The 20,281-nt window shown below is 39.6% G+C and overlaps 1 protein-coding gene across 12 annotated transcripts in view; it reads left to right on the top strand.

Moving 5' to 3' along the window:
- Nucleotides 1-20,281, top strand: part of STRBP (spermatid perinuclear RNA binding protein) — a 72,028-nt gene that overhangs the window by 39,757 nt on the left and 11,990 nt on the right. For 4 of the 12 annotated variants that reach the window (XM_076355512.1, XM_076355510.1, XM_076355513.1 and 1 more), the window contains 12 exons: nt 2,101-2,195; nt 2,610-2,705; nt 3,454-3,565; nt 4,166-4,263; nt 4,747-4,858; nt 5,592-5,684; nt 6,482-6,681; nt 9,041-9,199; nt 10,594-10,728; nt 11,639-11,779; nt 13,469-13,592; nt 15,728-15,986. In XM_076355512.1, the coding sequence (XP_076211627.1) occupies nt 2,101-2,195; nt 2,610-2,705; nt 3,454-3,565; nt 4,166-4,263; nt 4,747-4,858; nt 5,592-5,684; nt 6,482-6,681; nt 9,041-9,199; nt 10,594-10,728; nt 11,639-11,779; nt 13,469-13,592; nt 15,728-15,906 (1,544 nt within the window). In that variant the 3' untranslated portion in view covers nt 15,907-15,986. Of the gene's footprint in view, nt 1-2,100; nt 2,196-2,609; nt 2,706-3,453; nt 3,566-4,165; nt 4,264-4,746; nt 4,859-5,591; nt 5,685-6,481; nt 6,682-9,040; nt 9,200-10,593; nt 10,729-11,638; nt 11,780-13,468; nt 13,593-15,727; nt 15,987-16,041; nt 16,110-18,360; nt 19,648-20,281 lie in introns of those variants that run through there. The other 8 variants (XM_076355520.1, XM_076355519.1, XM_076355514.1 and 5 more) reach the window with 6 other exon arrangements.

Here is a 20,281-nt window from a genome sequence, read left to right as displayed (position 1 = left end):
TTTACTTTGTCAATAGCTGCAACACACTTTAGGAAAGCCTTGTACAATACTAAGTAAAAGTCCCTAGGCAATTAAAGATCCAGTTCATTGCAAAAAATTAATGATTTTGCAATCAGTCACCTTTGCCATTTCTAACGTTTTAAAATAAGATTTTGATCATTCATTGACAGTAGTTGTTTTATACAGTACATGAGCTTTAAGCAGATGTTTATATTGTCCACAATGAAGTTTTCTTACAGAATTACATAGATGTACATTTAGTAATTGTGTGCCACAAAACATTACTCCTGAAAATAATGAAACTGCAAAGGAAATTTAGAAGCAAATCTTGTGTTCCAAAGTGACCTTTTGTGCTCATAGAAATCCAGTGCTTTGAGACTTTGCAGCTTTTATTTGGAAAACAGGGGAGAGGAGTGATTAATCCTAATACTGTTGATGAGGGCAATAAGAAACAATGCAAATATCTGCTGTGAAGTTCATTGGGGTTTGAAAATAAGCTTATAGCACTTAAGTCTTCTGCTGGCAGCAGAGCCAGCAGGTGTGAACTGCAGCTATGAACTGTCAGACAAGATACCTGGTTCTGTTCAGTTTTACACTGGGGTGGGGTGGGTTTTTTTTGGCTTTGGGCTCTTTTATCCATCATAACAATGTGCTTTTACCAGAGTAACCTTCCTGTTGAATGGCATAGGAGGTGAAGCAATTTTAACATTAAAGATGCAATTGCACATGCATCCAGTACTATCCAAAGTAACCTACGAAAATGTACTTTGTTACTAATAAATTGTACTACAAACTGATGGTACTTTTTTCTCCTAACTTGTCCTCATATTTTAGATGTCCTGCTGGATTTTGCTTATCTAGCATAGTCTTCAATTTGGAATGGATATTGTATTTCATTCAGACCTGCATAGGTCTCTCAAGACCTGAAGAATTGACCATTATGAATAATGAAAAGACTATGTTTCCAAATTATTTATTTTGAAATAAAGAATAATTGTGTATTCATAGGAAAATAACATAGTCAAGGTTTTAGTTGAGCCATGGATTCATTTAGTTATTCCAATATGTTCTTCTCATGTCAGCTAAAAACTAAAATCATCTTAACCTGATTTCACAGATACGCAAAATCTGTCATTTGTATAGAGTTTCCAGAGAATCTGGATGCAAATAACTCCTTAGGATAAAAAAAATTAGGGAAAAAAGCACTGATGCATAATGTCCCTCAATATAGAATTGGATTTGACTGCTAAAAGCAGTTTGTTGCATGCTGGATAAAAAAGAGAAAGGGGAAGGAAAAAAAAAAGTGTAAACCTGCACAGAAGATATCAGTGTCTTGTCTCTGAAATCATTCTTTGAATTTCCTCTGATTTCAGTTGCTGTTGGGAAGAGAAGATTTTTACAAGAGGGGACTACCTCTCTAATCCGTTAATAATCTGGAAGTTACCAAACTTACTTCTTTCATGTGTTCTGGTCATATGAAAGACTAATCAAACCGTAGAATTTCTTACTAGCATTTCTTGTATATTTCTTTCACTGAATTATATTGGCTAGTACTGTTCATGCAATAATATTTCAACTATAGTCAATGTTTTTCTTAGGAATTCTCAACAATTGCATGGATGTAACTTCACTTTCTACCTATTACAATTTTTTTTTATTCCCTCTCCAAGAATATCTTCCTCATGTCAAAAGAAGCTTGTCTCTTTGAAATTCTGTGCCACTTTTGTGGAATAAAAGTCACAAAGAAGGGAAAGAAGAGGGGGGGAAAAAAAAAGCCCAATACAACCCAACAACAAAAAAAAAGTGCTATGTAGCTATTTTCTGCCCTGAAATGTGTTCTACATTTTTAATAAGATCCCAGATTGTCTGTAGCAGTGGCCATCTTTATTATTACTGTTATTTTACAAGGAGTGAATGCCTTTGCTTCTGTTGCACACGTGCACATTTACTACCTTTAATGGCTTGTTTAAATTAAATAACACAGTGCACTTAAATTCTGGGAGTCTTATTATCTCATTGAGATGCTGCCGCTCTTTTTGTATTGTGACAGAAACCCCTTGGTCAAATTGTATCTGTCTCTTTTTATCCCATTTTTACCAGTAGATAATGTTGCGATGAAAGATCCTCCGGACTTATTGGACAGGCAGAAATGCCTGGAGGCCTTGGCGTCTCTGCGGCACGCCAAATGGTTTCAGGTTGGCTATTTGTTCTTACCTTGTTGTTATTGTAGCCTTACGAGGTTTAATTTGAGACAGTTTTAATTTTAATGCCTCTTTAATTTCTGACTAGTCCCTAATAGAGCAAAGGTGTAGAATTCCGAATTCAGTGCTGTACTGTGCAAGGGCAAACGTGACAGGTAGACAGCCAACTGGTCTAGAGTTGTCATGAGGCTACAAAAGCAATCTTGACATTTTGCTTCCTTTTTTATATGTGACTCTAAATTGAAATATTTTACTTTTATATAACTGTTTTTATTTTGCATGAAGCTGATTAAGTATTAAGTAATAATAATTAAAAAATCTATCCCAGGACTCTGTGCATTTAAAAAGAAAAGCAAAATTGAAGGCCAGGTTTTTGCAGGTGTATTGGAATCATTTTGTTTGTTTTAGGCCAGGGCAAATGGACTAAAATCATGTGTAATTGTCCTTCGTATTCTGCGGGATTTGTGCAACAGAGTCCCCACATGGGCACCACTGAAAGGATGGGTAAGTACAGAAAGAGTTGAAGGCCACAAGGTCAGGTCTCAGATCTCCTGAGAACTGTAGCAGTGTCTTCATTGGAGAAAATGATGCATTGTATGAAACTCCTCCTTAAACCCCCCTTCCTTCTACTCCCCACTAACTGTTACCTGTGTAGAAAAGTGCTTGTAGGAAGGAAAGAGAACACAAGTATTTGTTCAGTCTGTAAGATGTACAGATACCATGGAAAGAGACGTAATGTTTTGGGCCTGGCACATCCTCAAGGATTTGCAATAGAATCCCACTTGTTGCCTCCAAGTTTAGCTTTTCAAAAATATTCCACTACCGTGATGGTGCTGCTCCTACCAGAGGATACCGTTTCACGTTAGCAGGTTTGGGGAGGGCCAAATGCTCTGCATATCCAGAGAGGAACACTTTGTAGGTCAGTGGAGGCAGTGCTTTCTCTCACGTTGAACTGATAACCCTTTGAGAAGAACAGAATACTCACGTGACTTGGCTTTAGAAGGCTCCTCCTTTTAGACTTCCTGGGCAGTTAATGGAGAGCAGTTGGTTTCCTCAAGAGGTGACTCAGAGCAGGGAACAAATACATGTGCCGTGAACTGTCCTCTGGGATGGATGTCTCTGTCAGTTAGACCTGTAGTGGATTAAAAATGAAGTAAGCTGATGTGAATATTCTTACCCTCTACCCCTCCATATTTAACTGCAGTTACAGTTACCCTTGTGTCCATACTAATCGTAATTTAATGTCTTCTAGCCACTCGAGCTTATATGTGAAAAATCTATAGGTACTTGTAATAGACCTTTGGGCGCTGGGGAAGCATTGCGACGAGTGATGGAGTGTTTGGCATCTGGAATTCTGCTTCCCGGTAAGGGGCCAAATTAACTTCAGGAACACAAAAGGTTGATCAGACAGCCTTAACATTTTGCTGTTGCTGTACAATTAGATGAAAAATGCCTGCCTTGAACTCCTAACAGGCAGTGGAGCTAAATTAATGGTTTCTTGTTTGAAATGAAAAGGAAAAAAAAAAAAAAGGAAGTTGCATGGCTCTAACTGTTTGAGTACTTCCACTGCAGTAGAAGTTAATGGGGAACGTTAGGTTTGTTCATAAATTAACCGCTATCTCATTAAGAGGTGGCAAACAAATGAATAGACTTAAGGACCATCTGTTTTCCATAGATTCATCGAAATCTACATAGCTATCCAAATTATTTGGGTTTCCTTTTAAACTTGCTGCTTTTAGTTCACGCTGTTACACATGCACAGCGTTAACCCTGGTAAGTTCTGTGGCCATTGCTGCAAGGGAGTAAAATCTTGGGGTTAGCTTGCTTTGTACGATGTTTGAATCCCTTACTGGAAAAGGTGCACTTCCCACTCTGCTGAAGACTGAGACTAGCTGTTGCAATATCCATTTTCATATTGCTTCTCACTTACTCTCAATAATCTGCTTTGCCTCTTTTCCTCCTAGGAGGCCCTGGTCTGCATGACCCCTGTGAACGGGAGCCAACAGATGCTTTGTCTTATATGACAGTTCAGCAAAAAGAAGCCATTACGCACAGTGCTCAGGTAGAAAACTCGTACATCTGAGGAGCTAGATACTGTAACAGCGAAGATTTCAGTCCATTAATACAATTTACTCTCTGCCAGGAATAGCTTATTTTAATGGCAGTCCTGACAGCTCTTCCGGTGCGCTACACTGGAAAGATTAAATGATAGTTCATGCATGCAAGAGTTAAATGTGTATGAAATCTAATCCTTACAAAAGGCAGTCTAATGTCTGTGCACCACTTGCATCCCACCTCAAGTGCTTATGGCACAGAGCCCTTGAGTAGGCTCTCTGTCAATGTGCCCTGCACTTTGTGTTACAAAAATTAATGAGTTTTAAATTTTTAGACATTAGCATTTTCTATAGCTATCATAGAATATAGCTGTAGAAGCTTTCTTCTCATAGAAGAAGTGGTTCAGTGTCTACAAACTTATTTAGAAACTTAAATAACCAAGGTAAAGTAGTGCTGTGATGTAACTTACGTTTCTACTGTCACCTTATAGCATGCCCTCAGATTATCAGCGTTTGGTCAGATCTATAAGGTTTTGGAAATGGATCCCCTGCCATCAAATAAGTCATTTCAGAAATATTCCTGGTCAGTAACTGACAAAGAAGGTAGGTATTGTTTGCTCCAAAAATCACTAATTGGGCAGTAAACTAGGAGTTAATTTAGAATGGGTGAAATTCCTGAATTATATGCTGTGAATGCAAAGTAAAGGCTTTTCTTTGTGTTAAATGTGTGGTTTGGTTTTTGTTTTGTTTTGGTTTTTTTTAATTATTATTTCATTGTTAGGAGAAAATCTGGAAGTTCTGTTCTCTAGAAGTACCAACAGAGGAGCAGCAGTACAGCTAGAATATAGCCGATGATTTTCTTTAAGCACAAAGTCCTTTGGGGTCTGAAGAGTAAAAGTAGTGTTTATCATTCTTATGCTGGGGAAGGAGAGACTGTAGACTGGTCAAAAAGCATGTAACGAGTGTCCATAATAAGAATTACTCAAGAATTCTTCCTAGAAAACAATATATGTATAATAAAAATAAACTTCCATGTATATTTTTTGTAAAAACAATACTATTAGAGTTCTTGCCTTAGACTAACTGTAAAAAGCAACACTGCAGAATTACACTACTTATATCACACATGATATTGGAAACAGACATCTTGCATGGCATGGTACAGTGAGTAATAAGCTAATATTGGCTTACATGTAGCAATAAGAAAGCTCGGACTGATGGTTGAGTTCTTTTCATTATAAACATGTAGGGAACAGTACGAGACTAATCAGACTCCTGCTGTGGAATTTTGTTTTTCTAATAGCATATCCATATTACAAGGAAATTTATACCCTAGGTACAGGCTCATCTGCTCTTAAGAGACCATTTGAAGATAGTGTCGGGGATGATAAAGATCCAAATAAAAAGATGAAGCGTAATCTGAGGAAAAGTAAGTGCAATACTTCTCCGTTCTGTTTTCAAAGATCTATTGCACGGTGGGAGCTGGTTTAAGAGCTTCTCTGTGTTGGTGTGGAATAACATGTGAAAAAGTCTTTGGAACAAAAAATGTTGTCTCTATCACCCCACATTCAGAATGTCAAACCCATCAAGTTACAGTAAAATTTAAGTTGCCCAAGCAGCAGAGGTATTTTACTGATAATGTCCCTGTACTGTGTTTTGCTTGGTTTGGTTTGGTTTTTTTTCCCCAAAAAATACTGCAGTGACTTTGCTGTGTGAAGATTTGCCTTTTTGCTTTCCTCCCCTTCTTGAGCTAGTTGTTGGTCTCTCAAGACCTCCCACAAGAAAAATAAAATGCTTAATCTACAAAACATTGACATTGCATATATGCACAGACTAGAAGTCTCTCAGCATTGCTGGGATCCAGTCGGTTCTGGGGGCTATTTTCATTGTGCTACTTTGGTGCCAGTTCTAGATCTGGTTCCTCACTACCTATAAAACTTGTTACTCCTTTTATAGTAGCCAGGAAGAATATAGCTAGCTGCAAAAGAATTGTGTTAACAATATTAAAAAATGGGTAATTATAGTTGTTACCCAAAAGTAGAATGGCTTATTAATGGCTTAACAGTGTTATGGCTAGCCTCAACCTCTGAGAGGCTGAGGGCTTGTTCTGCTCCTTTATACAGACAGAAGGCACTGAAATGCAAACTGTTTCATTTTTCTGTTCATCTTGTTTTGTTCATTTTCCCTTCCCCCACCCCCACCCCCCTTTCTACTATCTTGTACTAGTACTAGATAGTAAAGCAATAGATCTCATGAATGCTCTGATGAGGCTGAACCAAATCAGGCCAGGGCTTCAGTATAAGCTGCTGTCACAGTCTGGTCCAGTCCATGCCCCAGTCTTCACAATGTCTGTAGATGTTGATGGTACGACATATGAAGCATCAGGACCTTCTAAGAAAACAGCCAAGCTCCATGTGGCAGTGAAGGTAAGGCAGCCTGAAGTAATCTGCTAACCCCACATCTTGGAACATAGAGTATGAAATATGGTTAGAACTAGTAATATGCAACCTCAAAATTAAAAAATTTGGATGAAGCTGAGCTACTATCTATGTACTCTAAACACAGCTGGGCATGGTTCAAAGAGCATCACTGGTTTTATATTAGCGGAGGGGAGGGAGAACTTCCCAGGGCTCTGCAGGTCAGCTCATGTGACAATGGATTGAATGTGGTGTTTAAGTTCTGGACTGGAGGGGTTCAGTTTTGTTCTGTTCTGCTCCTTCCTCCTGTTGGTTTGAAAACAGCATGTTGGTGGCTCCCTCTTTCTCCCCTTCCTTCTCTGTGTCCATTCCTGGGTTGTGAGCTCGTGGAAACATGGAGTTGTTTCCTGTCTTCAGTGTCTGAAGAGTACCTTTGTGCACTGGGATAAACAATGTACATAAATGATTGGTCTCCAGTCAATTTTTCAGTAAGAGAACTAGTATCATTCAGGTACTAGTCAACCTACTGTTGCTTCTTGTAGGTGCTCTACATGACAGAGCTTAGGTATGTAACGCAGTGATAGACTGGAATGCCCAGCATGAACATCCTTGTCGTATTGCATGAGGACAGTTCAGACTGTTAAAGCAGACCGAGCCTGCTGGGTTTCTGGGAAGAAACGAAAGTTTCTCTACGGACAATTCATGTGAAAGAGAACCTCTTTTAATAGAACTGCACTTAGGATAGGAACAAGCCCATCTGTCATTCTGTGCTTCATTTTGTTTTGAACAAGAATTTCCTTTTTAGAAGCTTCATCTGGCAACTTCTTGCTTTCCTTTGATTTCAGTTTTGAAAATCCCATTGTCCCATGTGCTTTCAAGTTCAAAGTGTCCAGAAGTATCTGAGGGAATGTGTTGTTCCTCCAGGAAAAGTACCTCTCTGCATGTGTGTCCTTCCAGACCTTCTGCCTCGTTCTTTTATTTTGCCTCCCTCCTTGCAGTTGTTTTTTAAAAAAAAAACAAAAACAAAACTTGTCCTGAAAAGCTGCGACTTCTCTGCCCTTGAACCTCTCTGTGTCAGCCAGATCTGTGCTGGTGCCTACTCAGCTCTGCTTTCTCTAAATTTACACATATACAACTCCTGGGCTACACTTCAAAACATCCATGATTCAAGCCAAGAGGAAATGGGTGGTGTGGTAGAGACTAGCTTTTTTTTTTCCTTTCTTTTTTTTCCTAGCAGATCCAGGCCCTGCTTTCCCACACTTTTAAGAGGGAATAATGTGACCATTTCAGTTTCTAGATCTGACCTTTTTCAAATTTAGAAGTCTTGAAAATGCAGCCAAATGTACCACGATTGTATGGGAGCTAAGCCTGGAGTTACCCATGTAGTTCTCAATTCAGTGTTGGAACATAGTGATTTTTGCAAACTTCATTCTTGGGACTAAATTTTCAGCGGACCTTCAGGTTCTTTTCAGATTCTTTTTGGCCTGTGTCTGGTACCCCCGTACAACTAGGTTAGGTAGCTGGTTAAACGAGAGGCTGGCCTTGCTAGTGGAGGATGTTTTTGAAGGACCTGATGAATAGTATCTTAATTGGTAAAATTTCATTTGCTATACAGCTGCTGGTTGTAAGCAGCATGGAGGAAGCTTGGAGGTTGTGACGTGGCTCACTAAGAGGTAGGCTACTGCAGGCAGACAGCTTGTTACTCTGCTAGCCGGGCATTCCTTCACCTCACATCTCGGTTCAGGAATTTGCTCCCTGTACACCTGCTTTGGAAGCATTTACCCTCTGGTGTTCCTGAAAGATGCAAGCAAGGGAGGCAATATCAGTCCTCTAGCTTCAGGGACATGTTTTGTGTACTACTTGGGTACCTACCGGCTGTCACCTGCCGTTTCCTAGGAAACTCCAGAAGTACCATCTTGTAGAAGTACAATGTGTTAATTCTCATAAGACACTTTGTCTTGTTTGCCCTACAGTCAATCTTTTGATCTGTCCGTATACACAGAGAGGGGGGAAAATGGTGTGCAAAACAATCTCCTTATACTGTTAAGCAGTATCATGCAGTGGATGCACTTCTGAATTTGAATCTATTATTTTACAAGGAATTCTGGAGATGATGGATGGTGCTTATGAGTAATTGCTGTCTTTGAGACTAAAATTCTGTTTGTGTTGATTCCACTTTTGGAAACCTGGAACTATTTTCCCCATTGCTATTGTGTTTTTCTTCATTTCAACACAGGAGAAAACATATTTCTAAGCAATCTGCCTTTATTAAGTGTATGATGGACATTCTTTTGTGTTGTGATCAGCTTTGTATTTGTTTCTGTACTGCTACCTATTTTACAGTTCATTTCATGTGGCTTTGTTGTAGGTTTTACAAGCGATGGGGTATCCAACTGGTTTTGATGCAGATGTGGAGTGTACGAGTTCTGATGAAAAATCAGATACTGAAGGTAAAAATGAAACAATGTCTTCAATCTCAAGCAATAATACTGGAAATTCCACAGCTGACACCTCTGCTACCCTAGAGGTGAGTACTGCATTAAAAAGGTCAAGTGATGGAGAGGTGTGGAGTTTTTTTGTTTTTCAGGGTTTTTTTTTCTCTTCTCCCAGAAGAGGATGGCATTTTAGTTAGGGTGGTGGGTGAGGAATTGAGAGCGTGTTTCCAGTCTCAGATCTGCCATAGGCTTTGTGTCACTGCGGACAAATGACTGATCTTTGTGCCTCCTTTCCTCAAGTTTAAGCTGGGGTAGCCATCTTGTCCTCATAAGACCATAAACTCTTTGAGACAGGTGTTGTCTCTTCTAGTTAGCTAATGTATGGTCTCACGACTGGGACAGCTCCATCTTGTTTGGTGCCTTTGGGCTCTAGTAATGCTCCGAAAATTTAGTCCCAAGAACAAAGTTTGCAAAAATCACTATGTTCTATTATGACTATTACAAAACAGAAATTGTGACAATTGCGGGGGTATTTTATACTCAACAAACTGACCTGTTAATTTTCCTTTAAAATCGATAATATTTTATCACAAAAGTGGGTAATATTTTAAGATGACCAAGATATTTCCCAAGCTGCATGACTTTGGGTTTCCATGTTTACACTTTTGAGACACTTTACTTTCAAAGGGCAGGTCCTGGTACTAGGACTCCTGATCTTTATCCAAAATAAGAAGTTGCTTTGGAAAACATTGTTTTGATCCCTTAATATCTTTTTCTTCATTAGTGAGTAGTCATTTGTATCTGTAGCTGAGTGCACTCTAATGGAGGCTGATATGCTGGTGCACTGAGATCTCAGCTTTAACTTCCTTGCTTTCCAAACACTTACAGATATTTCTGCTGAAACATGTGACCCAGGATATGAGACTTCTTCAGTCAGAGCTCAGTAGTGCCAGGACGTAATTAGATCGAGCAGCAGAGATGTGTGCAAGGTTGGGAAGGCTAATCTCTCAGTGATAAAGCCTTCGATTTCAAGGAACTTGACACCGTGGCCTCAGCTTCAGCTTTGGATACTCTCAGGGTTGAAATTCCAAGTGCAGCTGGTGTAACGTTGAGTTTGTGTAGTCACCAGACCAGGCCATGAGGACAGTAGCTCTCACCAACAGAAATAAAGAGGGTGTGACTTCTTTTACAGTATTGTTTGTCCTCCTGCCATTCTTTGGAGGAGAGACTTTCCATCTGCTGTTCTAGAATAGCATGTTATGCTGAAGCCGAGGCAGTGTTATCTTTGATACAGGTCTGTTCCTGGGAAGCCTGCCGAGGCCTGCATGTTGGGAAGAACAAGCTATTGCAGAGGCTTGACACAGTGATAATGCTGACATTCTCTAAGTGGCTGGCCATGTGGCACTGTAAGCCACAATGCTGTAGATGTTTGCCTGCCTTCTGAAGAGATAAAGGCTCTAAAGCAACACCATAAATGTCTCTCTAGGTAAGAACTCAAGGTCCTATACTCACAGCAAGTGGCAAAAACCCGGTGATGGAGCTCAATGAAAAAAGAAGAGGTCTGAAGTATGAGCTCATCTCTGAGACAGGTGGAAGCCATGACAAGCGCTTTGTGATGGAGGTGAGTGAAGCAGAGTTACAGAGTTAGTAGGTTTTATTAACAGTGCTTCAGTCTTTGGAGTTGCTTGCTGCTACAGTTCAGATTTTTTGTATTTTGCTTTCTGCAATGCACATCTGTGGTGGTGATGTTTTCATGTTTTTGTATCTCTTATTGCTGCTGTGATGATTAGACTGGGGAAAGGAATGTCTTTTATGCTTTAGGAAAATACAATGACAATTAAAACTGGATTTTGAGAGCCCCAAACTACATCATGTCTTGACATGAGGAGGAGGAGGGAAGTAGAAGATCCACAGCTTGACAAAAATACCTGACTTGCAAATTTTGCAAACATACTTGGTAACCCCATGTCAGTGACCTGACTTGAATCTCCTGTTGCCAGCTTACCCAGGGGTATTTGGAATGACTGTAGCAGAGGGTAAACTCATTTGATTTCTTCATCTACTTGTGCTATCTCTGAAGTAGCACTGGGCTCTAAAGTGGTATGAGGTAGCATCCCAGTTAAACAGTGTATGTATAGTGCAGGCAAAGATGCTGGTATGTAAGGCATTGATAAAGATGAGGGGAGCCTCAAAAGATTCCTAAAACCCCTGTTTCTTAGTGGTATCATTCAGGCGTTGAGAAGCTCAAGCATACTGGCCAAATTCAGTATCAAATAGATATACTGGTCCTCTTTGAATTGCACTCGTAGTTTCCAGATTCCTAATATCTGCGATATAATGGTTCACAGGATCACTTAGGTATTCTTTATCAGCTTCATAATCTAGAAGCAATAGAAATTTGTCACATAAGACACCGAGGATTTTTTTTTTTACTGCTGAAGTTCTTTATGGATGGCACATCATGACGAGTGGGTGCAGCATGGTATTCCCAAGGATAAATACTAGGCATAAACTCATGTCTCAATTTTCAGGTAGAAGTAGATGGGCAGAAGTTCAGAGGTGCAGGCCCAAACAAGAAAGTAGCAAAAGCAAGTGCTGCATTAGCAGCACTTGAAAAACTGTTTTCTGGGCCTAATGCAGCAAACAACAAGAAAAAGAAGATTCTTCCTCAGGTAAGAATTGTTACTTGCTTTTTGGACCGCCCTGTTATCACAGCTCTGGGTTGTTTTATGATACGGGAAGTTCTACAGGAAGCAAGTGATTTCAGTCTCTTATTTTACGCACATATGTAAGGTTTCTATTTTTATTCTTCTATAATAATTACTGTAGTATAACAGTATAATCTGATAGTTGGGACTGTATTGTGGGAATTATAGTAGAAAAGGAGGCACAAAGAAAGAGAGGTGCCGATTAGCTGGAGGAGATACAGTAAGGTCAGTGGATCGACCAGTGATGATGTGGAAGTCTCTCTTGTGTTTCAGGCCAGAGCCATAGTGCGCTCCTTCATCATGTAAGGTGCATAGACTTAGGGGACAAGTCATTTGTATCCAGGTAAAGGCCTTAACTCTAGATTCTGGAGTAAGCTGAGATGTTTGCACCTTTTTTGCACCTTTTCAACTTTTCAGATGAGCCATTTTGTTTGGTGGGGAAGAGTTGTATAATAAAAAGCTTGGTCTTGTCCATTAGGCTTAGCAGCCACAATGATCTCTCAAATTTATTAAGATCAAGATTGAACAGAGCAGAAACTAATCAACAGTGTTCTTCTCCAGAGGACTACAGTCTGAACTAAATCCTGAGGATTACCCTTTGTGTCTCTTTTGTGCAAATACATTAGGATTAGGATTTTCGTGTCATTTCATGCTGGAGCAGAATGTATCATAAAATACACTCACAAGATAACAGTCAACTCTTATTTTTGTTTTTGTTCTGTAACTAGTAAGTCCCCTCCATTTCACTAAGACCTTTGGCTAGGAGTATTTCAGTTTCCATTACTGTGCTGAAAGTCCAGTAAATGAGAAAAACACTATCTCACAGGACAAAGTTCCACGTGCAGTTAAGATATGAAAATGACCTCTGATTCAGGCACTTCCTAAATTCTGATTTTTCTTTTTTTTGTTGTTGTTGTTCATGTGTTCTTTTTTCAGTAGGTCAATGATGGCAATAACTGCCAAACTTGTCTTTGAAATACCTGGATTTGCATGATTTTATTGTTTTCAGGGGGCAGTCGGGGCGTCTAGTACAGCAAAGCTGTGCTCCGATGCACTGAGCAACACCAGCCTCTGTAACTCCTTGCCATTCTTTCACTTGTAGGTGGTGACAATGGGAAAAGGAAGGTGGCATTCTAGTACAGTTAGGTTAAAGCAGTCCAATGTTGTCATGAGGTGGTTATTTGTCTTTGGGGTGACATCCTGGCCCTGCTGAAGTTATACGGGTTCAGAATGGTGGGAGAAAAGCAAATACAATGTTGTAGATTAAGGAGAGGAAGCTGGTAAGGAGGTGGGAAAGACAGCAGTGAGGCACAGCAGAGGAAGGGTCAGAAGCCACCGGTGTTCATGCCATGCGACCAAAACTGAGGTAAATAACGCAGTCTGGCCATGCCGACTCCCAGGTCTGTGTGACGTGAACGTGCTCCTGGACTCATTGTGCACTGCAGTCAGTGACCTGGCAAGGGACCCGCTTGGCTTCTGTCAGTGAGATTCTTGAGGACAGTACTTCTCCAGTCTGTATTCCACCTTTAACAAGACTGGCGCATCAAGCATGTTTAAAGAGATTTTTAAAAGGTGATGACTTAATGCAGATGGCCTTCTATTTCCGGCAACACTTTCACTTTCTGAACTGCTATTTTTTATTACTCTGGGCAGACTAAAGGGGTTGTCAATACAGCTGTTTCTGCAGCAGTCCAGGCTGTTCGAGGCAGAGGACGAGGTGCTTTAACACGAGGGGCATTTGTTGGGGCAGCTGCTGCTACTGGATATATAACACCAGGTAAGGCACGACACTAATAGCTAATAGTTTAATTTTTGTCTGCTGGGGTGTTCTCTTCCATGTGTGTCAGTCACCTATGCGTGTGATTTCCTCAGCTTTAACCATCTGAGATGAAGCAGAAGGGAGAATTCATGGGGCTTTAAATAAAGAGCTGAAAAACCGGCAGTACCTGTCCTTTATGAGTGTACAACTTGAAGCTCGGCATGCACAGAGCACATAGTTATGGGCATAATGGCTTTCCCGGCTTTATTATTTTATTATATGTCTTCTTCATAGTTCACTGCCATGGCACAATTCCCAAAACTCTCCTCCTAGCTAAGAACCTCCTGGATCAGGTGCCCTTTAGCATCAGGAGTGGCTTTCCCAAGAAACCCTTGTGGAGATTAAGTTGGCAGGTTCGGGAGACACTGTGCTCCCAGAAACTTTCTATGTGAATTTTACATGTGAGCACAGCATCTGTTAGTAGCTTCTGTGGTGGTCAAAAAAACTAAAAAATAAAAATTTCTGTTCATACTCTGGCTGACATTAATCTATCATCCCTGCTGCATTGTTCTGATTAGCATAAACATCTTTTGAAATCTGAGGGCCTTCTGCTTCACGTTTATCCTTGGTGCTTACCGTACAGAGCAGGTGAGTTACTAGTCTGGATATCTCATTGCTGATTCCTTAGGGCAGATTTGTAACCATCAGAAGCAAAACTGTTCCAGCTTGAAGAGCTGAAGTGCTCAGCTACTGCTGGCTGGTACAAAATAGTGTCGGGTTTTTTGTTGTGTTGTTTTGTTTTTAAAATGACAGGCACATAGAGTGTAAGGTGTTAAAATGTAAACGCGAGAAAATTTTAACGAAATGTTCACTTTCTCATTCCCCTTACTTTTCAAAGTATATTATTCTTTGTGGCTCTCTACAACATGTCTGAGGCTTGCAGGTGACATGTGAAAGGAATCTAGACATTGTTTTTACTTGGAATAAGAACCACAAATTTGTAAGAATGAGATGCTGGAGATTCCTTAGTCAAAGCAAATCCAGTAGCTTCCAAAAAATAAAACTTATATTCCTCATGTTCAGGTCTTCAGATTACAGCATGAGTTCTAATTATACCCTTCAGCAGTTCACACATGCTAATAGCATAGCCCTGTTGTTTGGTAGACTTGCTTCCTGGCACAGTGAACAGCATGTCATCTTCATTGTTCCTGTATGTTCATGTAATTATGAATATTAAAAACCAGTAATTCATTTTTAATGGCTGTTAACATTGGTTTTGGAACTGTCTTTCTGCCTGAGGAGTCATTTATGAGACACTTTAACCTGCCAGGGGCATGTTTCTTGCCAGCATGGAATTACTCCAGAAATAAGTTTAATTTCCCAGTCGCTGTAGTTGTTAAGCTTTTATTGGCCTTGGCTGTCACAGATTATTTCTCTTCATCCCCTATTCTTCTCAGAAATCTCTTGCTTTTTGTGATGGGCACAAGTGACCCCACCAGAAAAAAAACCTGTAAAGCCTTCATGAACTACTGAGATGGAGTAACCAAGATTGGTGTTACCACTGTTGCTTTTTGTCTCGCTCCAGAGTCATGCTTAGCTCTTTGGGAAAAAAAGATACTGTTCTCTGTTTGCCTCTAGGTGTTCAGATGTCCTTTGTGAAACTTTGTCTGTTAGAAATGGCAGAGAAAGCAGAATTCACAGAAGCTTTACTGATGGTGATGTGGTATCTGCCACATCTAGCATTCCCCTCTTTATAATGGAAGTTGATGAAAATGACTGTTCTCTGCATTAGATTGTATTTGTATTTTAGGAAGAGCATAAGCAAATATGAGATGTCTGGATCATGCCAATTCCATGCTCTGACAGTACAGACTTGAGGGCTTCAGCTGAAAGAAAATGCTAAGGAAATGAAATACAGCCTCTTTGATGCTGAGGCTTAAGAAAGTCATTGGGTAGCTTGTTCTTCAAGCCACTGTGTAGAAAGATTTTAGTGTTTTCAGCAAGATTTGTATGTATTAGTGTAAGTTTGTGTTTTATGTGGTCCTGCTTCATGTACCGGAAAGGGTCCCTCCCTGTGCGTTGGTGTGCAAACACCGATTGTCTTCAGATACTGTAGGAAACAAAACCCATCCCTTCATCTGTTTATATTGCAGGCTATGGAGCACCGTATGGGTATAGTACAGCTGCACCAGCTTACGGTATGTATAGCCCAATAATTAACAAATTAGAAATGATACAGAAACTGTTGTGGCAGTCCAAATGTGGCAGTCCAAGGAGAAATTCAAAGAGATTAAAGCTCTTAAACCATGACAACACCACTTTTATGCCATAACCTTGTGGTTCTTTTTTGGTTGGAGTAGCTTTTTTGCCTATGCTTTGCCTGATTTGTGGAAGGACTGCTTGTTCTAATTGCCTGTTCCCTTTCATACTGAAACTGAATTGAAGTAGTTTTTCTTACTTTTTACAGCCGATCTGTGCTCCATTCAAAGACTACCGAAGGGCCTATTTCAGCATCTTTGACCCATATTTATCTAAATGGCATTACAGTAACATTGGCGAAATGTTTGTCCCCAAGTGTAAGTGGCTTGTGGACAAAGCTCCCTTAATGCTGTCAACTCTATGAAGGCTATGTGCATATACACCCACTCCACTCCCCCCACCCCCCCGCAGGCTAAAACACTGCTGCTTGGGACAAGCAGAATGGTTTTTGTGTAGCTTACACCGTTAGCAATCAGACTGCAAGGAAGCTAGGACATGGTAATTTGCCACAATACTTTTCACTAAGAAACATAGTGGTATTAGGCTGGCAAAGCACTGGTTTCATGAAGACTGTAAAGTAAACTAATAATCAGAGAGCTATGACAGAAGGGTTTTTCTTAACTCAGCTTCTCCCTACCCACTGGCTTTTTTTTATGCTAGACTAACAATGCATACATCTAACCGGCCCTTTTGGTTACTTTGAATGAGGTTTATGTGGCAATGGGAGCAAAGCAGTTTGGAGTCAGTGATATGTCCTGGCACACAAAAATCAAGCCCACCAGAACCAGTCCCTCTATCCTCTCCTGTCACAGGGACTGGCTGAAAGCCTGCTACTCAAATGACAAGTCGAGTACTTTTCAAGGCCTGTAGTTTTTCATATGGGAAACTAAGCTTGCAATTTGTTAATTTTCTAGCTTTTGTAGCATTTGCAATACTTGCAATACTCTCAAATTTGTATAGCTTGGGCAACACCAACTCCCCTGATGATAGCATTATAAAAGTTAAAAATATTTTGAAACATTGATTTCATTACTTTCTTTTAGACGTGTGAGCTATAAGCAGCGGAGGAATGCTGCTGCTTTACTGAAAATGTTCACTTTGCCTGACTAAGACCAGCTGGTCCTATTCCATACTCCTGCAGTGGAAAAGGGGAAGGAGAATGGGCCTGTGGGCTGCACTTACACTGTGGAATTCTCCCTTCAAAATGAAAGCAAACCCTCTCTAGTTTTAGAACTCCTGCCCTATTGACTGGCCAAGGGCTTTGACGGAACAGCAGCTGACAGCAGTGCTGTCCCACTGAGCGTGCTCTGTGTGTTGTCTTTTGTGTTGTATTACACAAGGAATAGCTACATGTTTTCTCAAGGAAAAATGAAAGCAATTTTAGTTTAGGGCGTACTTCATGGTAATGGATTTTTAAAAAATCCCTTTGGTTCTTTCCAAGCGATAGTCACGGACTGTAACTACGATGAGTGGTATCTGCATGTATGTATTTTTACAAGCAGGGACACATAGTGACGTAAGAGGAATCTTTTCCCTGCTGAAGAGAAGAACACAATTGTTACCAACTTTCCTTGCAGCTTTTCTTGCTTTTTTTCATTCATTCCTTCTGTTTTGTGTTTTTTCTCATGATGCCTATTTTGGGAGCTGGATTTTAATCACTTAGCTGTGTATATGTGACATATCACTGACTTCAAAGCATTGTGGATTGAATGCCCCCATTTTTCACATAAAGAGTTTCTGTTTTTAATGTCTTATGATTGTGATGCGAAGTACTGGGATAATGCTTTTTGGCTGTAAGGTAAACATGTCTCCTTGCCTTTGTAAGCTGTTGCATGTTGGGAAACTCCACTTTGATCATCTGGTGCTCTGGAATACCTGCTGTTGCTGCTTTGTGATTTCTAAATGGATACATAGGTTAAATACTAGAATTTAAATAGGAAAGATTAAAAACCCAAACATTTAATTGTGCAGAAGTTTGTGAGGCCACAAGAACTCTGTAATAATCATGAAATCAGGCAGATATTAATCTTTCCAGATTTGCCACTTCAATACAGGAGAAGAAATGCAGAATTTACTGTAGGTGCTTGATTTTTGGCTGACCTATCTGGATGCTTATCAAAACTGATGAACAGTTTCCCTCTGAGTTCTCTTTTATGCACAGCCGTGCCTGTCTACAATATCTGCAATTGTAACTGGCCTATGAAATTAACTCAGAACATAGAATGAGATAATAGAGATTAATTATCATAAAGATGATGAAAGTCCAAATACACACTGCTTTTGAGAATATTGCTTACTTTAATTTTACCAAACACCAGGACAAAAATAAAAGCAAACTTTAAGCTAACCACCTGTTTGAAATAGTGCAAAGTGTTGGAAGTGTTACTGTTTATGGGACTCTGCACCCTAAAATCACACTGACTGACTGATCTGGAAAAGGTTAATGAGAACACTACTGTAAGCTCTTATCTGACTTTCTTGGATCACTGAACTTATTTGGAGTCCTCTCCCTTTCTTCTCTCTGTAGGTTTACCCAAGAGAATGGTTCTGTTACCAGTTATGAAATTCCCAACTTATCCTGTTCCCCACTACTCATTCTTTTAGCAAATGGCAGAAGCTAATTCCTATTGATTGAACAACACAGTACAGTACAGAATGTTAGAAGAAAAAAAGCCTTTTTATCCTGTTTTCTTTGAACACATACTTGAGCAAAGTCATTTGTAAAGAAACATCTTTTTCCTACTTTTTGATTTTAACAAAATGCAAATTTAGTTCTCTAAAACTTGAAAAAAATGTTCTGTGAAATGTTACCTCATTTTCAAATAACTTATACCAGCCTTCTGTTATAGGGAAGAACTAGAAGCTTAAATCTTACGTTTTAAATGAAGTATCCGATTATGTAAAATTAAATTTGTGAAGGATGTATAGAATATAAAACACTGATCACAAATAAACTGTTTTGTTGTAACACAAGAGTACTGCCTGTTTCCTAATGCAGTCACAACAGATTCAGTTAATGACCTGTACTTGTTGTAGGGTTATTAAATGCAGGGCATAGTTCTTTAAAAAATAAAAATTAAAAATAAAAAAAACCCCAAACTCACACAATAGAAACTTTACAGTTAACATTTAACTTTGTAAATATTATGGTGTGTAATAAACTTAGTAAAATATGGGTTAAAATATTGTTTTATCTTATTTTTTATAGTTAAGCATCAGTACCTGAATTTCCTTACAGTCTTTAATATCAGCATACTGTAACTGTGATTTTAGACACAGTCTTAATTATCCAAGAAGGCTTTTCACTTGTACACAAAATACTGAAAAACAAATGAAACAAAGGGAATTAATCTTAGGCTGTCTCTCTGTATTAGGTTGCATTCTGTGAAATAAGTATTAAACAAAGGAAGTTCCCACAGAAGGACTCTTGTTATGTAATTACAGGAATACAGTTAAGTCCGTATTGCCCAGAGAAAGGACGACAATAATGTTACAAACAGGTTCTTTAGAGCTCAAAAGCTGCTTGTTTTCCTTTCTTTTCTGTTTTTACAAAAGAGGAAAAAAAAGAAAAAAAAGAAAAAAAGAAATTGCATTTGTTCTTGTGGCCTTCTTCACTTTTAAGATTGTCTGCCCACCCTTGATTTTTCCATCCACCATTTCTACAGAAAGCATTTTAGTTGTCAATCTTGTATTAAAACAAAGGGTTCTCCTTTTCCCCCTTACATTTATAAGAATCTAAAGCAGCAACAAGGTCCCCATGAAAACTTGCTATTTAATTGTCCCAGTTCTTGTTGAGTGCTGCTGTGAAAAGTGACACACTTCAGCCATAGGCCAGTACTTTTAGCTAAGAGTTGGTGCTCAAACCAAAAGAATCCTCTTTCTGCTATGGAGTGTGCGCACCTGTCTGAAATTCCAGGACAGGCCCCAGCTCCATGCTGTCTCCATCTGTTGTAGACTTCTGCATAAAAACTGCTATGAGCTCGAATGAGGAATTCGAGTAGTCTTTATTAAGGTATCACCCCACAAAATAAGCAGCACTGTTGGTTGCACTTCTTCACCTGTTGCTTTTCAGTAGGTTTACTTTAGTTCATGCTCTTTCAAAGATGGCCTTTGTACACTCTGTTCTCCAACAGACTGCTGCTGAGGCGGGGGAGCTTTATATATGAAGAGGGTGTAAGAACGGTGCTTAAAGCAATGTAAAGTTCCTCCTCCCCTACGCCCCCCATTATAGGGAAAGAAATATTAGAAAAGCATAATAAGGGGTGGCTTATATAACAAGCTGCTTTTCTTGGAATTAACTGCAGCTGTTATTCTTAAGCTAAGTATTTGTGCTTAGGAACATGTTTATATATTCTTCTTCTGCCGTAGCTCTCACCTTTGTTTGGTGTTGGTGGTACTTTAATAAAAAATGTAGATCTATTGACAAGTCGTGGTGGGCCTGCTGTTGT

The sequence above is a fragment of the Aptenodytes patagonicus genome, chromosome 18, assembly GCF_965638725.1.
Source record: "Aptenodytes patagonicus chromosome 18, bAptPat1.pri.cur, whole genome shotgun sequence".
Lineage (NCBI taxonomy): Eukaryota > Metazoa > Chordata > Aves > Sphenisciformes > Spheniscidae > Aptenodytes > Aptenodytes patagonicus.
Note: the sequence above shows the minus strand (reverse complement) of the source record. Positions and strands in the feature narration are given on the sequence as shown.